Raw genomic sequence first — 23,083 nt, 5'->3', positions numbered from 1 at the left:
GGCTGTGTAGAGCCTTTAGGAGGCTTCCAGAGCGCTCCTGGGGGCTGGGGAAGGCAGAAATGAGCTAAACACTGGTCATTTTTGCCTCCCCCAGCCCCCAAGAGCACTCTATAAGCCTCCCAAAGCCTCTGCATGCCCCCTCTTTTTTCAAAAAACAAGGTGTGCAGAGTGTTTGGGAGGTCTGCAGAATACAATTTTTTTTTATTTTTTTTAAATTTACCTCTTCAAAATCATAGTGAATCTTATACTCCGGTGCGTCTTATAGTCCAAAAAATGCGGTAAACTACTCTCTGCTCTACTTAAAGGGATGGAGGCAACTCCTAAGTCTACTTTCTCCCGAAAACAAAAGTTTTGCTACTGCTGCGGCTGGGCTTCTGAATCAACCTGAGCAGGAGTAACAATTCGACCAATTTACACAGCGCAGCCCTCATCGTGGTTCATCGATGGAGATCCCCCCCCTTTTCCAAGGCTTAAAAGGATGGGAAGAAAGAGGAAAAGTCCTTGACTTACTAAGCCATTTATTTAGTGCAGTGTTTCTCAACCTTGGCGACTTGAAGTCTTGTGGACTTCAACTCCCAGAATCCCCCCAGCCAGCTATGCTTCTGGGAGTTGAAGTCCACAAGACTTCAAGTCGCCAAGGTTGAGAAACACTGATTTAGTGACTGTTTGAAGTTACAATGGCATTGAAAAAAAGTGACAGGACTGTTTTTCACACTTACGGACTGTTCCAGTTGCATGGTCACATGATCAAAATTCAGAGGCTTGGAAACTGGCATGTACTTATGATGGTTGCAGTGGCCCAGGGTCACATGAATCCCCTTTTGCGACCGTCTTGACCAGCGACGTCAATGGGGGAAGCCAGATGGGGGAAGCCAGAAGCCAAGGTGGCGCAGTGGTTAAATGCAGCACTGCAGGCTACTGCTAGATCAGCAGTTCAGCAGTTCAAATCTCACCGGCTCAGGGTTGACCCAGCCTTCCATCCTTCCGAGGTGGGTAAAATGAGGACCCAGATTGTTGGGGGCAATATGCTGACTCTCTGTAAACCGCTTAGAGAGGGCTGAAAGCCCTATGAAGCGGTATATAAGTCTACTGCTATTGCTATTGCTATTGCTATTAACAACGCATATTGCTAACTTCACAACTGCAGTGATCCGCTTATCAACGGAGGTCATAAAACGGGGCAAGACTCGCTTAACCTTGCTTAGCGACGGAAATCTTGGGCTGAATTGCGGTCGTAAGTCGAGGACCAACTGTACAGGCGAGTCAAGTGGATGGTCCCCAATCTAAAACGATAAAAGACTTCGCGAAACGTCGAAATATCTTTCAATCTCACGTAGTTGGCGATTTCCAGATATTCTCAAAAAAAAAACCTCAGGCCACGTCAATTTGACAATAGTTTGTTCCAGCAAAAGAAGATAGAAAATGCATATACTGTACGCTGGGCAATTACTCCGACAATAAGAGAGAAATGAGTTGACTTTAATTCTCACCACAGCAATAAAAATTCTATTTGCAAATAATATATAGGGGAGAAAGCTTGGCTCCGGATGCTTGCTCTGTCAAGGTCCATCTCGAAAACAAATTGGATGGGCAGGTTTTAAGAAGGCGCCCCTTTAAGAGGTATATAAATTATTTTATTTTGTTGCATCTTATTTAGCTCACATCCAGAAAGCCATCCTTCTAACGGGGCACTGAGGAAGCAAACTGAAGTATATCTAATCTCTAAATCAGTGTTTCTCAACCTTGGCAACTTGAAGATGTCCGGACTTCAACTCCCAGAATTCCCCAGCCAGCGAATGCTGGCTGGGGAATTCTGGGAGTTGAAGTCCGAACATCTTCAAGTTGCCAAGGTTGAGAAACACTGCTCTAAATGCCACTGCAAAAATACAATTTTCAAGCCACTCCGCAATTACCTCTTAAGGTGCTGCTCCAGATCCCAAAACATTTTCAAGTTGGTTTTGCAAAAATCTTGTTTCCAGAGGCCTTCTGGTCGTATTTAAATGCCATGTCTATTCCGACACCAGGGCAGAAGCACAAGGATTAGCAGGGATGCTCCTAATTTGCTCTTGCTAAGTATGTCAGCACTTCCAAGGATCTTAGATGAAGGAATAGATCCCAGCAGCATAACGTGGGCCGGTTGTGCTCAACAGAGGAATAAAAAATATAAATATAAAAAGCAAGCAGCCACGACGTCAGAAGTGCTGAGATCACATGTTACTCTGTTATGTAAAGCATTAAAAAAAGAGATTACAATCTTCCCGGCCAGGATTTGTGAGTATCTTTCTGAATTACTCATTTGTTTCTCCGAAGCTTAAGCAGAAAGTCCGTCTCTGGTTTCCTCAGCTTCCCCTAAAACCTCAGAGCCAGGAGGATGTTGTGATCCAACCAGCGCAAAGGTTGCGGCCACAGATTTGGGCAAGGTGCCCGCTAATCATTTTGATTTCCCTTCTTTTTTTTTATTTCAGAGAAAGCTTTCAATGGGCTCCATAAGACGCCGGATGGGGAGATGGCTTCTCTCGTTTTATCTCGCAATGATCCAGATGTTCCATCTGCAATCCGGATCGCAGTCTTCCAATATCTATGGGGTTCCACAAAGAAGAGGGAGTCAAACTATTCTCCAAAGCAACTGAGGGTAGGACAAGAATCAACCTATTCTCCAAAAACACCTGAAGGCAGGAGAAGCAATGGATGGAAACTAAACAAGGAGAGGAGCAACCTGTCTTGTTCCCGCTGATAACTGTTCTTGCTGTCAGGAGAAATTTCCTGATGAGAACGATTAATGAGGGGAACAGCTTCCCTCCAGGAGCTGTGGGCGCTCCATCACTGGAGGTTTTAAAGAAGAGACTGGACAGTCACTTGTCTGAAATGGCACAGGGTCTCCTGCCTGAGCAGGGGTTGGACTAGAAGACCTCAAAGGTCCCTTCCAACTGTTATTCTGTTCTGTTATTCCATTCGGAAGAGGCGGAGAGGAAAACTTAAAAGTGGAGGTGAATTTTCCTGCAAGTGAAGTTTGATTCCTGGATGGCTGTACAGAGACATACATGCAATAGTTGTTGTGTTTTTTGGAGGGGTGGGAGATAGGATTGTGATAAGAGGGGTCTGTTTTTTCCACTGCCCTCTTATCCAATGTATTTCCAATGGCTTAGGATGAGGGCAAGATACTCAGATCTTCTGGTGCTCAATTATTCAGCCATAGGTCCAAGATTAGCAAAAGTTTGCCAGGTGCAATAACAGAAAAGGGGAAAATACTCATTTCTGCATTACTGGCAGTCCTCAACTTAAAACGGTTCACTTAATGACTGTTCAAAATTGCAACTCTACTGAAAAAAAGTGATTTGTGGCGGTTTTTCACGTTTAATAATCACTGCAGCAGCCTTCCCTGGTCACATGACCAAAATCCAGATGCTTGGCAACTGGCATGTACTTATGACGGCGGCCGTGTCCCAGGGTTCCTTTGTACAGGGGGGGGCGCTTCTGATCAGTAAAGTCAACGGGGAAGCCAGATTCACTTAACAACCGTGTTACTCACTTAACAACTGCAGCAAGAATGGGCATAAAATGGAGCAAAACTCTCTTAACAACTGTTTCGCTTAGCAACCAAAATTTGTCCTAGGTTGAGGGCTACCTGCACTCAACTGCAGAAATCTGTGTGGCTTTGCTGTAAGATGTTCAAGAAGCAAAATGATTCGTTCCTCACCTGAGTTTTATGCCAGCTCAGGAAAGAAGGAAAAAAAAAGGTTCTAATTAATTAAATGACAGGCTTAACTCAGAGGCCAGTAAAGAATCTTTGCAAGATGGTTTTCTGTAAGAGATCGGGCCACACAACGCCTTAAATCTCACTCGGTGGCTGTGCTCAGAAAATGCGGGTTGAGGGCTAAGCAGCTTAAACCATAATTAAAAGGTCATGCGCATTTCCTCATGCGCTGGAAAGACAGCGCCAGCTCAATTAATAAACGAGTAATACGGTTGTTGAGTGAATCTGAGCCTCCCACTTTTTATGGGGCTTGGGGGTTTTCTGCAAGCAAACACTCAAATCACCGTGGATTAACGGTGGAGAAAACCGTCTTCAAAGGTGTTTTTAAAAGCTGCAAATCTTCCCCCAATTGCTCTTGTTTTGTTTTCCTTCCACTTCCTAAAATAGACCTGTACGAGATCAGCGCAGGCTGTTGCAAGAAGAAGACGGTGATGCAAAGAGGGGAAATTGCACAAAACAATGGTTTTTGCGTGTCACGTGTCTGGAGTTAGTCAACGCGACTGTGGGAACGGGAAGCTCTGGGGGAGCCGTTTTTGTCATGTCACCCTCAAAAATCCCACATCTTGGAAAAAAATCCCACATCCATTCCACCTCAGCTGGAATGGAGAAGGTGGATTGATTACATTCAAAATAAACATGGGACTAAGAAATTTCAGATAGCTTATGAATGAATGAACAAGGAATGTTACAACTTATCTAAAGTTAGCTTTACAAAAGGGGAGTTAAAAGTACAAGCGAGGGACGATGCTAAAGTTGGTTAGTTTATTTTAGTGTATGGTTGCTAAATGTTTATACCCTATATTTGCTCTGGGAAGTTGCGGTGGGGGAGGGGATATGGACTCGTGGGGGGGATGCATATCATTGTAAAACTCTTTAAAACTTTTAATTAAAATAAAATCCCACATCTTGAGCAGCTCCGCATGAATTCCAACCTTCCTTTGTATCGCAAATAGGTGTCGTGTTATCTGCTTGTTACTAGCTGTCGATCAAGTACCAACAATACCCCATTCAAGGAACTACCAACCCAGAACAAACAATCAAAAACACACAACTCCCTAAATCAAGGAAGCAAAAAAAAAAGAACATTCTCACCAACACTGGCAGGGTGAGAACACATAAACAGAGAGCAAACCCCAGAGGGGTACTGCCGCCTTCCAGCACTGATGACGTTACCTAGTTGGGTAATGAAACATCTGCACGAAAACAAGCAAGCTGAGAGAGCACTAAGATCCCTTCATTTCAGCCCTGAGCTACAGACATTCTCGCCTGCTGCTGAGAATCCTATCGGGTGGGTTGCAAATAAATAAATATAAATATTATAAATAAAACAAATGGCCCCATCAATCACTATCCTGCTCTCTCTTGCAAATGGAAGGCATGCTGAAAATCACCACATCTTACTCGAAGTTAAAGGAAGATTTTAAACAGAAGCAAATATACGGTAGTCCTTCACTTATGACCATTTGTTTAGCATGCGTTCCAAGTTAGAGCCGAGGTGGCGCAGTGGTTAGGGTGCAGTGGTTAGGGTGACTGTTATCTGCAGTTCAGCGGTTCAAATCTCACCAGGCTCAGGGTTAACTCAGCCTTCCATCCTTCCGAGGTGGGTGAAATGAGGACCCAGACTGTGGGGGCGATATGCCGACTCTGTAAACCGCTTAGAGAGGGCTGAAAGCCCTATGAAGTGGTATATAAGTCTAACTGCTATTGCTATTGCTAAGTTACGATGGTACTGGAGGGGAACGTGCATCGTGCTTAAAATCATCACAACGTCCCTGCAGGCACATGATTATAATTTGTTTGGTTGGCAACCGTCATGAGTTTTTCTCCTGATGTCACGACGTCAGCATTTATGACTAGACCAGCAAAGCCATTGGGGAAACTGGCAGGAAAGGTTTTCAGTCTCGCCTTGCTTAATGACCATGGTGATTCACTTAACAATCATGGCAAAAGGGTCCTAAAAACCAGTGCCTTGCTTAAGGGGCCACACCATGCGGTCCTTAAAATGATGAATGTTATGTAGTGGTCATAAATTAAGGACTATTTTTCATCAGGTTAATCAAGGCACCTAACAGAATATCCTTTGAATAATTCTGGGGCCGTTGTGGATACGGAGGAAGCTCTTTCTGATAATGCAGGATTGCATTTACAGTCATTAATCAAGCTTAGAAGAGGCTCACTGTCATCCGAGTATGTGCTCTCCATCCCTTGCACAGCATTAGATCAATGTGTCTTACTCAATTTAGAACAGTCTTTCTCAACCTTGTCAACTTGAAGATGTCTGGACTTCAACTCCCAGAATTCCCCAGCCAGCATTCGCTGGCTGGGGAATTCTGGGAGTTGAAGTCCAGACATCTTCAAGTTGACAAGGTTGAGAAACACTGATTTAGAAGATGCTCAAGAGATGTTTGAAGGATTACGCATCAAGCCTCCCTCCCTCCCAAGGTGAGGCTTTCTTTATAGAGGCTTCTGTAGATACATCCAGGAAGTTTTCTTAAGACAATATGCAAATCCTTCTCCTGGGACATTTCTTTGACTTCTCAACCTGAGATCTTCTTCCATCCCACACAAAGTGACCCAACTCTCCTCAAGTTTCAGCACAAGCTCATATCAACTCAACCAAGACTTCTGGGTGCTGCCTTCACTCGACACATCTCTTCATGCTTCTTCTCCATTTACAGAAATTATCACACCGTCTTTTGCTCCTAGTAGGAGCAGAGTGCAAAGCTTCCACTAGCTCCTGAATTGAGTCTGCTCCGTTCCACCCTTTGGTGGCCTTTGGCTTGGCCCTAATTAAATTGAGGGCCTCCCTGCTTTCAGCAAAGCAATAAAAGCCGAAATGGTTTGAAAACCTTGGGACACGCATGCAATGTTGCAACCCAATTGTGATGTTGCAGGAATGCAGAATCAAGAGCATGAGAAGTGTTAACTACTGCTTTATAATGCCTTGGTGAGACCACACTGGGAATACTGCATCCAGTTTTGGTCGCCAGTATAAACAGTTGTTGGAGATTCTAGAAAGAGCGTAGAGAAGAGCAACAAAGATGATTAGGGGACCGGAGGCTAAAACACATGAAGAACAGTTGCAGGAATTGTGTAGGTCTAATGAAAAGAAGGACCAGGGGAGACATGATAGCAGTCTTCCAATATCTAAGGGGTTGCCACAAAGAAGAGGGAGTCAACCTCTTCTCCAAGGCACTTGAGGGCACTTGATGGGTGGAAACTAATGAAGGAGAGAAGCAACTTAGAACTGAGGAAAATTTTTACTTATGGAACAACTTGCCTCCAGAAGTTGTGAATGCCCCAACACTGGAAGTTTTTAGGAAGATGTTGGACAACCATTTGTCTGAAGTGGTGTAGGGCTTCCTGCCTGAGCAGGGGGTTGGACTAGAAGACCTCCAAGGTCCCTGCCAACTCTGTTATTCTAATTCTAATAACTTGCTCTTCTATGAATGCACCAAAGATTCTTGAAGCATCTTAAATGCCCCTCCATTTATTATCACACAAGCTTTAATGGTTCCCTCATCATCGCTATGGAGATGCGCTGCTGGAAAACATCTGTAAAGGACAGCAATCCCGAAAGAGCAAAATACAAATGTATTCCTTCATTCATTCCGTCTGGGAGGTCACCCAACTCTATAACCGACTCTGGGCAGCTCACAACAATAAATAACATAAAAGCAGCAGAATTCAAGAACAAAAGGCCAAGAGGAGGACAAAAATAGCTACGAATTGTGGGAACACCCATAATTTTGATTTTCCACACACCAGAGCAGGAGACACCCTGGCTATTAAAAGTATATATATATATATATATATTAAGTAGTCTCTGGCTTTGACTCCACTTGAAATAGAGACCACACAGGAATTCCTTGTCTACAAACTATACCAGGAAGTCCCCAAAAAAATTCTAGGAAGAATTGGAAGACCGAACTGTTGCCAAAAAGCTGCCAAAAGCACTTACTTGGTTGTTAATCAAATTTGTACAGCTGCGCATCTACGGCATGAACGTGCCAAAAAAGGTCACATTAAAGATTTCAGAGTCTTTTTCCTTTTTTTCCTGGCAAAGCATAGAAACCGGGGCTACAAAACTTTAGAGCAAAATATAATTGGACGTACTACATTCTTGTAAATAATGTCATTCTGGTTGGAGGGGGGAAATTGCCATTTTTTCCCCCCAAGAAATAACTTGTCATGGTGTGGGGGAGTGGATTTCAGTGGCCAAAGGGACCTGTTTTTCTTTTTTTTTAAATGAAAATGAAAATTCACTTGGATTGAAGCAGGTCATCCTGACACTGAAATTGTGAATAGGTTGCTGCAGCAAGAACGTTTTGTGCACAAAAATGGAAAGATGCTTTAATTCCCACCATGGACGGAGGGATGCAAAAGTGATAGCAGAGATGGCTAAATTGGCTGATCTAATTGAAGAAAGACATTAAAGAATGAAAGAAAACTACTTTGTTTTCCTTGATGCAACGTAGTTTATTTCCACTTGGAAACTTCGTCTGGACTTTGTGTTTGAAGCGGAGTGGGGGGGAATGAAACCTTGACTTTGGGTTTTGCTGATTAGATAGATTTGTTGTTATAAAAAGGTTATTACCTGATTCTACTGCACTAAAGAGAGTCAAAAGTCAATGCCTTTCTTTCTTTCTCTTTATTTCCTTCCTTTTCTCTTTCTTTGCTTTTCTCCTTCCTTCCTTTCCTTCTTCTCTTTCTTTCTTTTCTTCCTTTCTTCCCTTTTAAGGTAAAGGTAAAGGTCTCCCTTGCACATATGTGCTAGTTGTTCCTGACTCTAGGGGGATCTAGGGGCTCATCTCCGTTTCAAAGCCAAAGAGCCAGCGCTGTCTGAAGACGTCTCCGTGGTCATGTGGCCGGCATGACTCAACACCAAAGGCGCATGGAACGCTGTTCCCTTCCCACCAAAGATGGTTCCTATTTTTCTACTTGCATTTTTACATGCTTTCGAACTGCTAGGTTGGCAGAAGCTGGGACAAGGAACGGGAGCTCACTCTGTTACGCGGTGCTAGGGATTCGAACTGCCGACCTTTCTGATCAACAAGCTCAGCCTCTTAGCCACCACTTTTTTTTCCTCCCCTTTTACCCTACACTTTTTCCTCTTCCCTTTTTCCTCCTTTACGTTCCCTTTATTTCCATATTTCTTTATGAAAGAAAGCACTTTATATTTTGATGAACTAATAAAAAAATAACGCTGAATACAAATTATGAAAGTGTTATTGTAAAGCTACCCTATTGTAAAGTCCCTGTGCCTTCAAAGACTAGCCAGCAATTCATAGCATCTCTCTGAAGCAAAGTGAAGGTTTTTATTTCTAGGGACGGAAAAATTGTGTGGTTGTGGACTCACAACTCTCCTTCCTCTCTGCTCCCACTATCACCAAAGCCCAAACTAGGTGTCATGCGGCAAACACACCCTGACAGATAGACTGTAGAAAGACGGACTGTAAGAAAGAGACATTTACGGCAACAACAGGTGTGTGTTTCCGATAAGGACAAGAGAATCTGGTTTTATCTTCCTGCCTTTTACTTGCACCAAGCCCAGTTTTCCCAGACAAATTCAGATACTGGAAGGGGAGGGGGCCAGTGGTTTTTTTTTAAGCAACACAACACCGCCCAATAAGAGGGGAAACAGCCTTCAAACACCCTGCTCTCTTTTACTGCCCAAATTAGAGACATTCTGCACACCCAGAAGACTAACAGAGGAAGAAAGTGTTTGTCTTTCGTATTTTTGTTTGCCTTAAGCTCTTGCAGAATGTAAATAGATGACTGGTAATAACAGGAAATGCGGAGTTTCTCCACTTTGGAAACTTCATGTGGACTTCAAATCCCAGAATCCCCTTTATTTACAAGGTTGCTCTTGAAAATAGATCTATTCGGATGAAGAATAGAATAGAATGGAATAGAATAGAATTGGAAGGGACCTTGGAGGTCTTCTAGTCCAACCCCCTGCCTAGGCAGGAAACCCTCCACCACTTCAGACAAATGGCTATCCAACATCTTCTTAAAGACTTCCAGTGTTGGAGCATTCACAACTTCCTTCCTTCCCTCCTTTCTTTTCTCCTTCTCTCCTTCCTTTCCCCCTTCCTTCCCGCCTTCCTTCCCTCCTTTCTTCTCTCCTTCCTTCCCTCCTTCCTTCCCTTTCTTCTCTCCTTCTCTCCTTCCTTCCCTCCTTCCTTCCCTCCTTCCTACCCCCCTTTCTTCTCTTTCTTCTCCTAGTTTATTATATGAAAGCGAAACTGATTCAGGAGGATGGATTCCCACCCTTCGCAGCTCACCAATTCCAACATGCCCGAAAGGGGAAGAAATGATTGTTCCCCATTCAATGTGTTTGGTTTCATAAAAAACAGTGTTGCCAAATGAAATCTGGCTGTAGAAATGCTTTAAGCATGTTGAGTGGCTCCGCCCTTCCTCTGGAGTTTGTGCAATGCAGACAAGGCACCACAATTGTTTAAAATTTGTAAAAATGAATGGATTTTGGATTTTAAAACCATCCAGAAAGACAGTTGCGTCGAGAGAAGCTGCAGAAAAATCACCTTTTTTAAAAAAAAAATCCAGGTGTGTCCAGCCGTGGCAGCTGTAAGACCTGTGGATTTCAACTTCCAGAGGTTCCCAGCATTTCAAATCATGCTGCAACCGTCATAAATAACTTTTTCAGTGTTGTTGTACCTTCAAACGGTCACTAAACAAAATAGTTGAAAATCAAGGACTGTTTGCTTTGAAATAAGGCAACCCGGATTCACATAGTTTCCAAGAAAGAAAGAAAATGCAATATTTGTTATTTAGTGTTATTAAGAGGTGGGAGCAGAAATTAAGGGAGGATAAGCCACGTTTGTTGAAATATATTTATTATGGGATGCATAATTTTTTTTTTAAAAAAAAAAGCACCCTACCATTCATCTGACAAAAGATTTTGAATCTAGGGAAGCACAGCGGCAGAATCGGAACCTGCATCCTGGGTTACAAGTCCTGCAAAATTAATATCCCAGAACAAAAATAAAAATGGAAACGTTAGATCTATATAACCGCTGCAGATTGCTTGTATGGCTATGCTGCCTCCATGTGGGGGAAAATAAAACTAGCTACACCTCTAATAATTCTCCTCCTACACAGAAACTTTTCAAGCCCACAATTTCACAACATTCAGGGGATTCTTAATAGGTTAATAATACAGGAAGCTCTCGGTTTGCAACAGATTATTTAGCAGCCAAAGTTACAACAGCACTGAAAAAAAAGAGACTTTTTTTCCCCCCACAGTTACAACTTTTCCAGCATCCCCATGGTTTACGTGATCAAAATTCAGACGCATGACAACTGATTCACACTTATGACGATCGCAGGGTCCTGGGGTCACGTGATCCCATTTTGCAACCTTCCAACAAGCAATGTCAATGGGGAAGCCCATTGACTGTGTTACTAAGTTAAAAACAGCAGTGATTCACTTAACAACTGTGTCAAGAAGGTCACACACACCCCCGCCGCCGCCTCCACCCCCTTGAAAGGGCCGCTTTTGCTGCCTGCCTCTCTGCTGGGCATCTATGCCTGGCAGAGAAACCCCCCTGGTACTGGCTGGCACCTGAGTACCCTGCATCTGAGCCCCTGAAAGAATCCCGACCCCGGAAGGAGGACCCGAAGTCTTGTCCCCAGGAGTAGGACCATGTGGGGTAACGCACCGCCATGAACTGTCCCTTCTTTGGAGCAGTGGAAGCACCTTCCGCTTGTCCTTATTCTCGACCAGGAGCTGCCCCAAAAAGGGCATCTCATGTGAAAGGAGCAGATGCCAGGTGCCACCTGTGGCGTACATCTGCCTGCTGCTGTCTCAGCCACAGCAACCTACGAGATGCAATGGCTGAAGCAATAGCAATAGCAGTTAGACTTATATACCGCTTCATAGGGCTTTCAGCCCTCTCTAAGTAGTTTACAGAGTCAGCATATTGCCCCCAACAACAATCCGGCTCCTCATTTCACCCACCTCGGAAGGATGGAAGGCTGAGTCAACCCTGAGCCAATTATTCCTTTTCCTTTCTTTAAAATTCTCCCAAATTATCGGAGATCCAGGATGGCAAACCGTCCAGTTGAAGGACTGAGTCGACAACTGGGTGGTGCCTGGTGGACCAGGGGCGTATCCCAAGAGCTTATCTGACTCAGTCCAGTCAACGAGAAAATAAGGTCAACCCATCCTGGATACTCCTCCCCTCACTATGGAGAAAGGAAGTATTTTGAGGAGGGAGCGTGCCCTTAAAACCAAGCAAGATTTAAATCATCCTCTAGGTGGCACTACTTGATCAATTTATCTAGTGTAAGATAGATGTATGTAAGGTAGGAAAACTGGACAGCAGAAGCATCATTATTGTTTCTTCCAAAAAGAAATGGTATTTATTGTGTCTTTAAAGGAGGTTTGGACCAATGAAAGAGGGAGACAGAGAGTGAGAGAGAGAGAGAGACAGACAGACAGACAGACAGACAGAGACATAGACAGATAGAGGGAGAGACAGACAGAGAGAAACAGAGAGACAGAGAGAGAGAGAGAGACAGAGAGAGAGACAGAGAGAGACAGACAGAGAGAGAGACAGACAGAGACACAGAGAGAGAGACACAGAGAGAGAGACACAGAGAGAGAGACAGATAGAGAGAGACAGAGAGAGAGACAGAGAGACAGACAGAGAGACAGAGACAGATAGAGACAGACAGAGAGAGAGAGAGACAGAGAAAGAGAGACAGAGAGACAGAGAGAGACAGAGACAGACAGAGAGACAGACAGAGAGAGAGAAAGAGAGAGAAAGAGAGACAGACAGAGAGAGACAGAGAGAAAGAGAGACAGACAGAGAGAGACAGAGAAAGAGAAAGAGAGAGACAGAGAGAGAAAGAGAGAGAAAGAGAGAGAGACAGAGAGAGAGACACACACAGACACACAGAGAGAGAGAGAGCGAAAGAGAGAGACAGACAGAGACAGACAGAGATAGATAGATAGATAGAGATAGAGAGAGAGAGAGAGAGAGGGAGGGAGGGAGGGAGAGACAGAGAGCTGAAAGATGCCAGTAGTTGATATAAAGCAGACAGATAGATAGATGGTAGGTAGGTAGGTAGGTAGGTAGGTAGGTAGGCAGGCAGGCAGGCAGGCAGGCAGATATGGAGAGAGATATGGTAGAGGGATTGATGGATGGAAGGAAGGACAGACAGACAGGCAAAGCAGACAGATCACTGTCTCTAAGCTCACACTAAACTCCTTAAGAGAAGAACAGATTTCTTTAATAAATACCAGAGATAATATGATTGATATAAATGGTTGGTTTAAATGTTTTTTTAAATTACTTTTGGCACTCAAAATGCAATAAAGAACATAGAGAAAAACCAGAATATAAGAGGCCGATATGGTTAAGGACTATATTCTCGATTCAAATAAATCTTTAGGTACTATACCCAACTGCTGCCAAGACCAGCTAAGCAGGGTTTTTTTTTTAAATTGAAATACTACTAAAGCAAGTTTTATATTCTGGCATGAGTTAACAAGACCTTATACAATTTGGCACAAGCTCTATACAACTGCTGTAGTCCTCGACTTACAACAGTTCATTTAGCGACCATTCAAACAGCACTGAAAAAAAGTGACTTACAATTGTTTTTCACACTTACGACCGCTGCAGCGTCCCATGGTCACATGATCAAAATCTAGACGCTTGGCAAATGATTCACGCTTATGACGGCCACCGTGTCCTGAGGTCATGGGGTCCTGTTTTGCCACCCTCCGACGAGCCAAGTCAATGGGGCAGACAGATTCACTTAACAACCGTGTCTCTAACTTAACACCCGCAGCGATCCACTTAACAACTGTGGCAAAAGAGGTCGTAAAATGGGGCAAAATGCACTTAACAAACGTCTCACTTAGCAGCAGAAATTTTGGACTCAATCGTGGTTGTAAGCTGATGATCAATTGTACCTTCTACAGATCTGTTTGGCGGCTACAATCAATAGCTAAGGATGCCAAGTTCTGTGGCTATTTACTAGACATCACCAAGGAGGCAGGTGGGAGCACTAAATCCACTTAAGTTTGTTTGAGCCCCAAGTGGTTTGAAAGCAGTACTGCAGGCTAACTCTGCATTCCCACTGCCAGCAGTTCGATCCTGATCAAGTCTGACTCAGGCTTCCATCCTTCCGAGGTTGGTAAAATGAGGATCCAGATTGTTGTTTGTGTGTGTGGGGCGGGGGGCAAGATGCTAACACTGTAAACCTCTTAGAGAGAGCTGTAAAACAATGTGAAGCAGCATATAAGTCTAAGCGTTATTGCTATTTCCATGTGTTTATTTTCATAGAAGTTTTAACCTGTATTGTTTTATGCGCTTCATTGCTTTTAAAAGTCTGTGCAAAGCATCACAGGCTCAGACACCATCTGGATACCCTGGTTAAGTGACAAAATCACGGCTGCCACATCACCAAGGACACTACAAGGGATGACGACTGATTTAAATGCGGCTGGAAGGCGGTTCGATTAAGTCAGTGGTTCCCAAACTTGGCAACTTTAAGACTTGTGGACCTCAACTCCCAGAATTCTCCAGCCAGCAGAACTTGGCAACTTTAAGACCTGTGGACTTCAACTCCCAGAATTCTCCAGCCAGCAGAGCTGGCTGGAGAATTCTGAGAGTTGAGGTCCACAAGTCTTAAAGTTGCCAAGTTTGGGAACCACTGAATTAAGTGAATGTATACTTGGCTCGAAAACGACGGAGGCTTATCAAACGTTCCTTATTGGAGTGGCGCGAGATATTAAGAGGGTGCCTCAAGGTTTAGTTATGGACCATCTAACTCCATCAGCATTTGAATTAATGACTTCAGTGACGTGACGGAGGAAACACTGATCAAATCTGCAGATGACACAAAGTTGGGCGTAAAAGCTAATACGGCAACCGGAACGAAGGGAGGAAGTTAAAAAACCATCTTAGCAGGTTAGAGAAACTGGTGAAGAAAACGGAATAGATTTGAGCAGAGAAGAAAGTCAAACTCTTAAACTGAGATATATACATGAAATGTCCAGATTTACACCTTGCGTTGGTTGTGGCTTACCGCATTTTGAAACAAACAAGAATAAGTTTGAACAAAATAGAAAAGGTTTTAGAAAAGAACCAGGATGTAGACTGTGATCCAAGGGAGAGATTGAAGGAAATGAGCAGGTTTTTGCCTTCATAGATGTATGAAGCCTATTAGTCTACATTCAAAGTGACAATAAAGTTATTCTAAGAATAAAATGCCTGTAAATACTTCCACATGTTAATTACACAGTATTAAAACTTCATGGATTGGTATTTCTGACAATTCTACTGTATCCCTACAGCTCTCTACAAAATATACTTTTTTTTTGTTAAGGTTTCTGATGTTAATGTGGCATCTCCGCTAAACTGTTATTTACAAAACTGCACACAATGGACAGATGGTTTTTTTTTTTAATGGCAGGCACCAGTTCTTTGAAGTAGATTAAAATTTGTTTTTCAAGCGATGGCCATTGTATTTTATGTGTATATAATTGTTGCAAGAGTTTCTGCAGTTTTCCAAACCGGCTCTAATTTTGACAAAGAGCTAGATTATTTCTGCTCCGCAGAGAAAGACAACAAGAAGCTTGTTGTGTTCTTAAAATGAAAAGGACTATTTTTCTTTACAGTGACACTCAACTGCAGTCTCAAAATTTTCTGACCGAGCTTCCCCACCCACAGACCATTGTATTGGCCCGTCCTTTTATCCTTGCCTAATCGGGACTCTCTCTCTCTTCCTGTTGTCAAAGCTGCAGTGATATGGCACCAAAACTTGCCTGTGTGAGCCAAGAGCATCATTAATACATTTTTTTTAAAGGTGGGACTAAGCAAATTTGCACTCCATCTGCAGAGATGCCACAAATTTCTGCGAGTTCAGCTATTAATGAGGCTATGTTTGGGTTGCTGTTTGCCAAAATAAGGGAGAAAATCTTTCTATATCCCCAAAGCCAGAAACCAACTACTTACTGTGGGCATAAGAGTACCCTACAATTGAAAGGATTGTTTTCAAAGCTGCGTTGATTCCCGGCAAACCTTTTGAGACAGAGGTCAACAGTTTCAAGTATATATGTATTAAGCATATGACTGCAAACAAGATATATTAACCTCGAGCAAATAAATCCACACTGAACTCCTCCTTGTTTACTTTTCTCAAGCTTTAGTTGTTTATGTCTCTAGTTTAGATCAATTATTATGTTATATTAGTTCTACACTGGGGCAACTTTGCTTGTCAGAAGGTCTCAAAAGGATTCATACAACTCCGGGACACTGCAAGCGTCATAAATATGAGTAACATGGTTGTTAAGTGAATCACACAAGGGGATCCCATGATCACAGGACACTGCAACCGTCATAAATATGAACCAAGCACCCAAATTTTAATCACAACTTTAGGAATGGTGCAACGGTCATAAATGTGAAAAACTGTCAAAAGTTGAAGAGTACCTGTATAAGACTATAATAAAATTGATGGATTTAAAAACCAAAGAAATGTAGCTCAAGTAATAGCCGTGTGTAATGGTTACACCATTTGGCTAATCACCAAGAAGTTGGTAAGGTCTTCTACAATCTGATGTATTTTTCTTAGTAGAAATTCCAACATTTTCTGAATTAATAAAAACATCTGGATTATTTTATTATTGCTCCAGCTTTATTATCTCTCTACACATCAAAATATTTTCTTTATATCCTAACTTCATTTTTCTCTCTTCCTTAATTTACATTCTTTCTGCTAATATTTATAACAGTGGCCCTGTTTAATATTAATTCTTGGTAATGTCTTAATTACTAGCAAGTTAAACGAAAGGACGGCAGAGGCCCCAAACTTTTTAAGGTGTTTAGAAAATGAAGAGGTAAAATTCCTTTAGAATCAAGCTTGTGGGTCTTTTCCATGGATTGGATTGGCACGCCAGATACACACCCCACCACGGATACAATACAACAGCAATAGCAGTTAGACTTATATACCGCTTCATAGGGCTTTCAGCCCTCTCTAAGCGGTTTACAGAGTCAGCATATTTGCCCTCACAGTCTGGGTCCTCATTTCACCCACCTCGGAAGGATGGAAGGCTGAGTCAACCTTGAGCCGGTGAGATTTGAACCGCCGAACTGCAGATAGCAGTCAGCTGAAGTGGCCTGCAATACTGCTCTCTAACCACTGAGCCACCTCGGCTACACAACAGTATAAGCTGCCATCTGTAAAATAAAACCCGATTCAGACTGAGACTGCAGAAGAGTTAGGCGTTCAACACTGTTTCCTGAATCTTGGTCTGGATTTCAACCTGCAATTTCAACTGGAAAGGATGTCTATTGAAATAAATGACAATTTATCTCCCAAGGAAGAGGCCACGTGAGGAAAGTATCTGTACTTTAAAAGCACGTGAAGAAATTCACAGTCTATTTGGCATTACAGCGGAGACATTCAGTCAGAACATGTTATGTTGTGGTTTCCAAAGCTACCTCTTAAGCTAATTAAAATACTTATTTTGGAGGTTTTGATCTTGGATGGACTCAAAAAGACAGTCAAATCTATAAGTATGTATTTATTTGAGGAACTGTCAATATTTGACAGACAGACAATATTTGAGAGGCTGCCAGAAAAAAGAGGGTTTTTTTTTTCCAAAGCACCAGAAGGCAAGACAAGAAACAATGGGTGGAAACTAACCAAGGAGAGAAGCAATTTAGAACTAAGGAGAAACATCCATCAGTGAGGACAATTAACAAGTGGAGCAGAAGTTGCCTCCAGAAGTTGTGGGTGCTCCATCACTGGAGTCTTTCAAGAGAGATTGGACAACCACTTGTCAGAAATGGTATAGGGTCTCCTGCTTGAGCGGGGGTGGGGGGTTGGACTAGATGATCTCCAAGATCCCTTCCAACTCTGTCATTCCGTATTTCTCAATGAAGAAAGAAGAGGAAGACAGAGAGGCAGGTCTTTGATGTTTCCTTAGGGAATGAAATAGTATTATGAGCCATTTCAAATGTCTCCATTAGGAACAGAGAGAGAGTTTCTGTGGAATGTTAATTCCCTAGGATAATTTTCCAATAAAGCTCATTTTGTGCATCTTAATATGTTGCTGGGAGATGTAGCCAACTTAACATTTTCAGTTTTTATGAAACTGGACTACAGTACTCAGGTACGGTAAGTTATGAATTATCTGGGTATCTTTTAAAAATCTGATAGTTTATCTAACTAAGAAAATAAAAGTTCATGACAACACTGAACAAATCACAATCTTCCTCCAAAACTAGACCCATCACTCTACAATGGTTTTCACGGTGGCGAGATTGAAATGAGGTGTACCTGTGCAACTCTTCCTGGAGAGTTTGGTCTCCATAATCCCAGTCTGGAATCTTCTGATGCATTCAAAGGTAGCCCTGAGAATTCCTCTAAAACTACAGTTAGAATATAAAGGTAAAACTTTCCCCTGTTCATTCCCAACTGGTCTTCAAAGAAAACCCCAGAAAGTCCAGTTGCCTCTTGAAAAAAAACACCTTTGGGAAAACCAGGACCTGGATGATTGAGAACCTCCATGGACATTCCTTTGAAAATGTTTTGCTTCTCATCCAAGTAGCTGCTTCTTCTTTCTTTCTTTCTTTCTTTCTTTCTTTCTTTCTTTCTTTCTTTCTTTCTTTCTTTCTTTCTTTCTTCCTTCCTTCCTTTCTTTCTTCTTCTTCTCCTTCTTCTCCTCCTCCTCCTCTTTCTTCTCCTTCTCCTTCTCCTCCTTCTTCAGAACTGAAGAAGCTTCTTGGATGAGACGCGAAACGTCTTCAAAGAAAAACCAGAAAGGTCCAGTTGCTTCCTGAAAAGGCACCTTTGGGACAACCACGACCTCGACGACGGAGAACCTCCATGGACATTTCTCCTGTTCCGTTTTGTCCGACTCTTATTTCTTAGCAGAGGAAGCCAGCATTCACCAAAGACAATTTCCATGGTCGTGTAGCCAGCATGGTTATAGGCCAAAAGTGCTCAAAAGGCTGTTACTTTCCCACTGAAAGGACACCTATTGATCTACTCAATAGAGCCGAGGTGGCGCAGTGGTTAGGGTGCAGTACTGCAGGCCACTTCAGCTGACTGTTATCTGCAGTTATCTGCAGTTCAGCGGTTCAAATCTCACCGGCTCAGGGTTGACTCAGCCTTCCATCCTTCCGAGGTGGGTGAAATGAGGACCCAGACTGTGGGGGGCAATTTGCTGACTCAATTTGCTAAAAAATCTGTAAACCGCTTAGAGGGGGCTGAAAGCCCTCTGAAGCGGTATATAAGTCTAATTAATAAATAATAAATAAAATAAAGTACTCGCATTTCCATGCTTTCAAACTGCTAGGTGGGCAGGAGCTGAGTTAAGGAACGGAGCTCACCCCCCCATCACACAGTACTTGGGTCTCGAACCTGGGCTTTCTAGTGTCTTTAAACACTGAGCCATCACACCCTCCACAGCGAGAACGTCACATGGTCAGAGAACCCCCCAATATCTTAATGGCCCTTCTTCAATTCCAAACAGAAGGCCAACCAAGTTGTATGAAATCTTAGACAGTTTCCAATTTTTATAAATTGCAAGATTGCTGGTCTTTCTAAGTGCTTCAAACAGCATTTTTTTCCACATCGTTCTACCCAAATTTTCACACAACTGATGCTCATGTCATTTGAGGCTAAGGGACTGGTAAGCAGAAGACAAATTTCTTTATTATGGAACTTGATCTCCCCGGAGAGGCTCATCAGGTGCTAGCTAGTATTTTTTAAAAATGTCCAAGGCTCTAGATTGTTTATAAACCATCTGTTGACTTTGGGGTTTTATTTATGGCTGCGGCTCCTGTCTTCATACACTTTAGCAATAGCAATAGCAGTTCGACTTATATACCGCTTCATAGGGCTTTCAGCCCTCTCTAAGCGGTTTACAAAGTCAGCATATGGCCCCCACAGTCTGGGTCCTCATTTCACCCACCTCGGAAGGATGGAAGGCTGAGTCAACCTTGAGCCAGTGAGATTTGAACCGCCGAACTACAGAACTGCAGTCAGCTGAAGTAGCCTGCAGTGCTGCATTTAACCACTGCGCCACATTAGTTCAACAGCAGGCCTTAAAAGTCTGGGCTTATGCAAACAAGCTGAATTAACAATCAGATAAATTAACAACAAAAAGGTGAGATTATTTCATGACGTTTTGAAGAGGATTTGCCACAGTCTACAGTAATAGTTTGGCGAGGGAAGGTGCTCACTCTACATGGACCGTCACAAAACAGGAAGGGGAAGGTCTCGTGGTTATGTCTCCAGAGTTATCCTTGGATGGGAGGACAATTGGGGAGATTGTACCCCCAAAACCCACACCCTTTACTTCCAGGCTTCCACAGCTATGCTGAAAAAGAAAACAGACCTATTCTGCCAAGATCAAGGCGGCTTTGAATGGAAGTAGCATCCTTCCTTCTCCACTTAGTTCTCAAGGATCCTGCCATTTGCAAATCAAAAGTCGGAAGACAAGATAAGCATGGTTGTATGTATTTTTTTTTTAAAAAAATCAATAAGATATGGAGTAACCTGCCAAAAGTCCCTGGGGTTGACCAGGGACAGGTCTGCCAAGCAGGGTCAGCTTGGCATTGGGGGTAGTCTAGCCATGGTCAACTTATTGCCACAAAGAAGAGGGAGTCAAGCTATTCTCCAAAGAACCTGAGGGTAGAACAAGAAGCAACGGGTGGAAACAAATCAAGGAGAGAAGCAACTTAAGAACTGAGGAGGAATCTCCTGACAGTTGGAACAATTAACCAGTGGAACAACTTGCCTCCAGAAGTTGTGAATGTCCCAACACTGGAAGTCTTTAAGAAGATGTTGGATGACGATTTGTCTGGAACGGTATAGGGTTCCCGGCCTAGGCAGGGGGTTGGACTAGAAGACCTCCAAGGTCCCTTCCAATTCTCTATTCTATGGATGGATTGATGGATGAAAGAAAGAAGGAAGGAAAGAAGGAAAGAAAGAAAGAAAGAAAGAAAGAAAGAAAGAAAGAAAGAAAGAAAGAAAGAAAGAAGAGGGAGTCAAGCTATTCTCCAAGGCACCTGAGGGTAGAACAAGAAGCAATGGGTGGAAACAAATCAAGGAGAGAAGCAACTTAAGAACTGAGGAGGAATCTCCTGGCAGTTGGAACAATTAACCAGTGGAACAACTTGCCTCCAGAAGTTGTGAATGCCCCAACACTGAAAGTCTTTAAGAAGATGTTGGATGACGATTTGTCTGGAACGGTATAGGGTTCCCGGCCTAGGCAGGGGGTTGGACTAGAAGACCTCCAAGGTCCCTTCCAACTTTGTTATGCTGTTATGGTCAAGCCACTACAGGCCCACAACAGATTATTGAGTGCCTTCATCCGAACTGTTGACTTTGTTCCTTCAGTCCCAATTTCTTGGCAAGCCTTGAGATCTTGACCTTGGACTGAATTTTACAACTCCAACTCTTGTAGCCTAGCAGGTTGTGTGCATAAAGAGCCCAGATCACAAACTGATATTTGCAATACCTGGGACAAGATCCAGCCACTACGGTTAATCAGTTACCAGGCTCAAGTGTATTTACGATTATTGTATTCCTCGTGGAGATAGGATGAATTCTGGATCTTGAAGGAGAGGAAACTCCTCCGGTGATATTTACTAGAGCTGTCAGCATTCATCCAACGTAAGTAGAACTGCCCAAACTTGCCAACCAGGTTTACTGATAAGCAGAGTTTGCTTTTATTTCCCCTCCCCCGTTGTTTGTATTATCAAATTAATCAGCGTTTGATGTTTTGAGCCAGCAGAAGCGCAAGTGGAGTTTCTGCAAAAAAAAACAACCCAACCCAAGTTGTTTAAACAAGCAACATCTCACAAAGGTTTTCAACTGCATGTATCAATCGGAAAAGATGCCACCAGATATCTGTTTTTTTGCCACCAGAAACTAACAGAGCTCTCGTCCTACAGTGTCTCAACAAAGGAATGGTTTGACTTAACTCTCAAATAAGAGGTGCCTCTACTATATTTCTACTAAGTCACTCATGGAAATGTCGAAAGAGGAGATATCCGAAGACTGGTCCCTAGAATAACAGAATTGGAAGGGACCTTGGAGGTCTTCTAGTCCAACCCCAGCTCAAGCAGGAGATCCTATACCATTTGTGATAAATGGTTGTCCAGTCTGTTTTTTGAAAGCCTCCAGTGATGGGGCACCCACAACTTCTGGAGACAAGCAGTGATGCATTGTCCTCACTTTTAGGAAGTTTCTCCTTAATCTTGGTTTCCTTCTCTCTTTGTTTAGTTTCCATCCATTGTTTTCTTCTTTTGCCTTCTGATGTTTTAGAGCAGAGGTGGCGCAGTGATTAAATGCAGCACTGCAGGCTACTTCAGCTGACTGCAGTGCTGCAGTTTGGCTGTTCAAATCTCACCGGCTCAGGGTTGACTCAGCCTTCCATCCTTCGGAGGTGGGTGAAATGAGGACCCGGATTGTTGTTGGGGGCGATATGCTGACTCTGTAAACCGCTTAGAGAGGGCTGAAAGCCCTATGAAGCGGTATATAAGTCTAACTGCTATTGCTATTGCTATTAGAGAATACGTTGGCCCCCTCTTCTTTCTAGGAGCCCCTCAAATATTGGAAGACTGCTATCATGTCACCCCTGATCCTCCTATTCGTTATACTAGACAAACCCAATTCCAATAATCGTTCTTCGTATTTTTAAGCCTCCAGTCCCCTAATAATTCGTTCTTCTTCTCTGCACTCTTTCCAGAGTCTCAGCATCCTTTATTTGCATTGTGGTGTCCTGATGCAGTACTCGAAATGTGACCTTACTAAAAACTTTTTAAATTGCTAGTAGAGTTTCACATAACCTGCTTTCAAACTGCCAGGTTGGCAGAAGCTTTGGGCAAGTAACGGGAGATCACTCCGTTATGCGGCCCTAGGGATTCGAACCACCAAACTGCTGACCTTTCTAAGTGACAAATATTCCATTTATTATGTTTTAGATTGTGTCGATTTTACTTCATAGATTGTAATATTTTAGATTTCCTCTTGCACGGGGTAATTATCACACCATTTTACTGTGTACATAAACGTACATTATTTGTAAATAACTTGATTCAAAATGAAATGCATTTCTGGTTAAATAAATATTGTGGTTAACACGTGAATATTTTCTGTTTGCAACTTTCTACCAACTTCGGCAGCCCATTTTCACGCTGCCAAGTTCTCTGGAAAATACTCCCGAAAACATAAAATCCGGGAAAATGAATGGAAGAATGAGATGGAAGGATTAATCTGGGCTCACATACTCTTAACTAGGGATGACAGCTGTCGATGGGAACAGATTCA

At 42.9% G+C, this 23,083-nt stretch overlaps 1 protein-coding gene across 2 annotated transcripts in view; it reads right to left on the bottom strand.

Annotated features, from left to right (window-relative positions):
• Positions 1-23,083, bottom strand: part of TSC22D1 (TSC22 domain family member 1) — a 61,277-nt gene that overhangs the window by 10,388 nt on the left and 27,806 nt on the right. Inside the window, exon 2 of one of the 2 annotated variants that reach the window (XM_087726574.1) lies at positions 1,947-2,578. The exons of the other annotated variant lie outside the window; for it this stretch is intronic. Coding sequence (XP_087582700.1) covers positions 2,428-2,578 — 151 coding nt within the window. The 3' untranslated portion in view covers positions 1,947-2,427. Of the gene's footprint in view, positions 1-1,946; positions 2,579-23,083 lie in introns of those variants that run through there. 2 annotated transcript variants of the gene reach the window in all.

Source organism: Thamnophis sirtalis, unplaced genomic scaffold (genome assembly GCF_051295495.1).
Source record: "Thamnophis sirtalis isolate CommonGarterSnake01/CBP01778 unplaced genomic scaffold, rThaSir2_p1.2 scaffold_12, whole genome shotgun sequence".
Classification (NCBI taxonomy): Eukaryota; Metazoa; Chordata; class Lepidosauria; order Squamata; family Natricidae; genus Thamnophis; species Thamnophis sirtalis.
The sequence above is the reverse complement of the archived record's forward strand: the minus strand, read 5'-3'. Positions and strand labels throughout refer to the sequence as shown.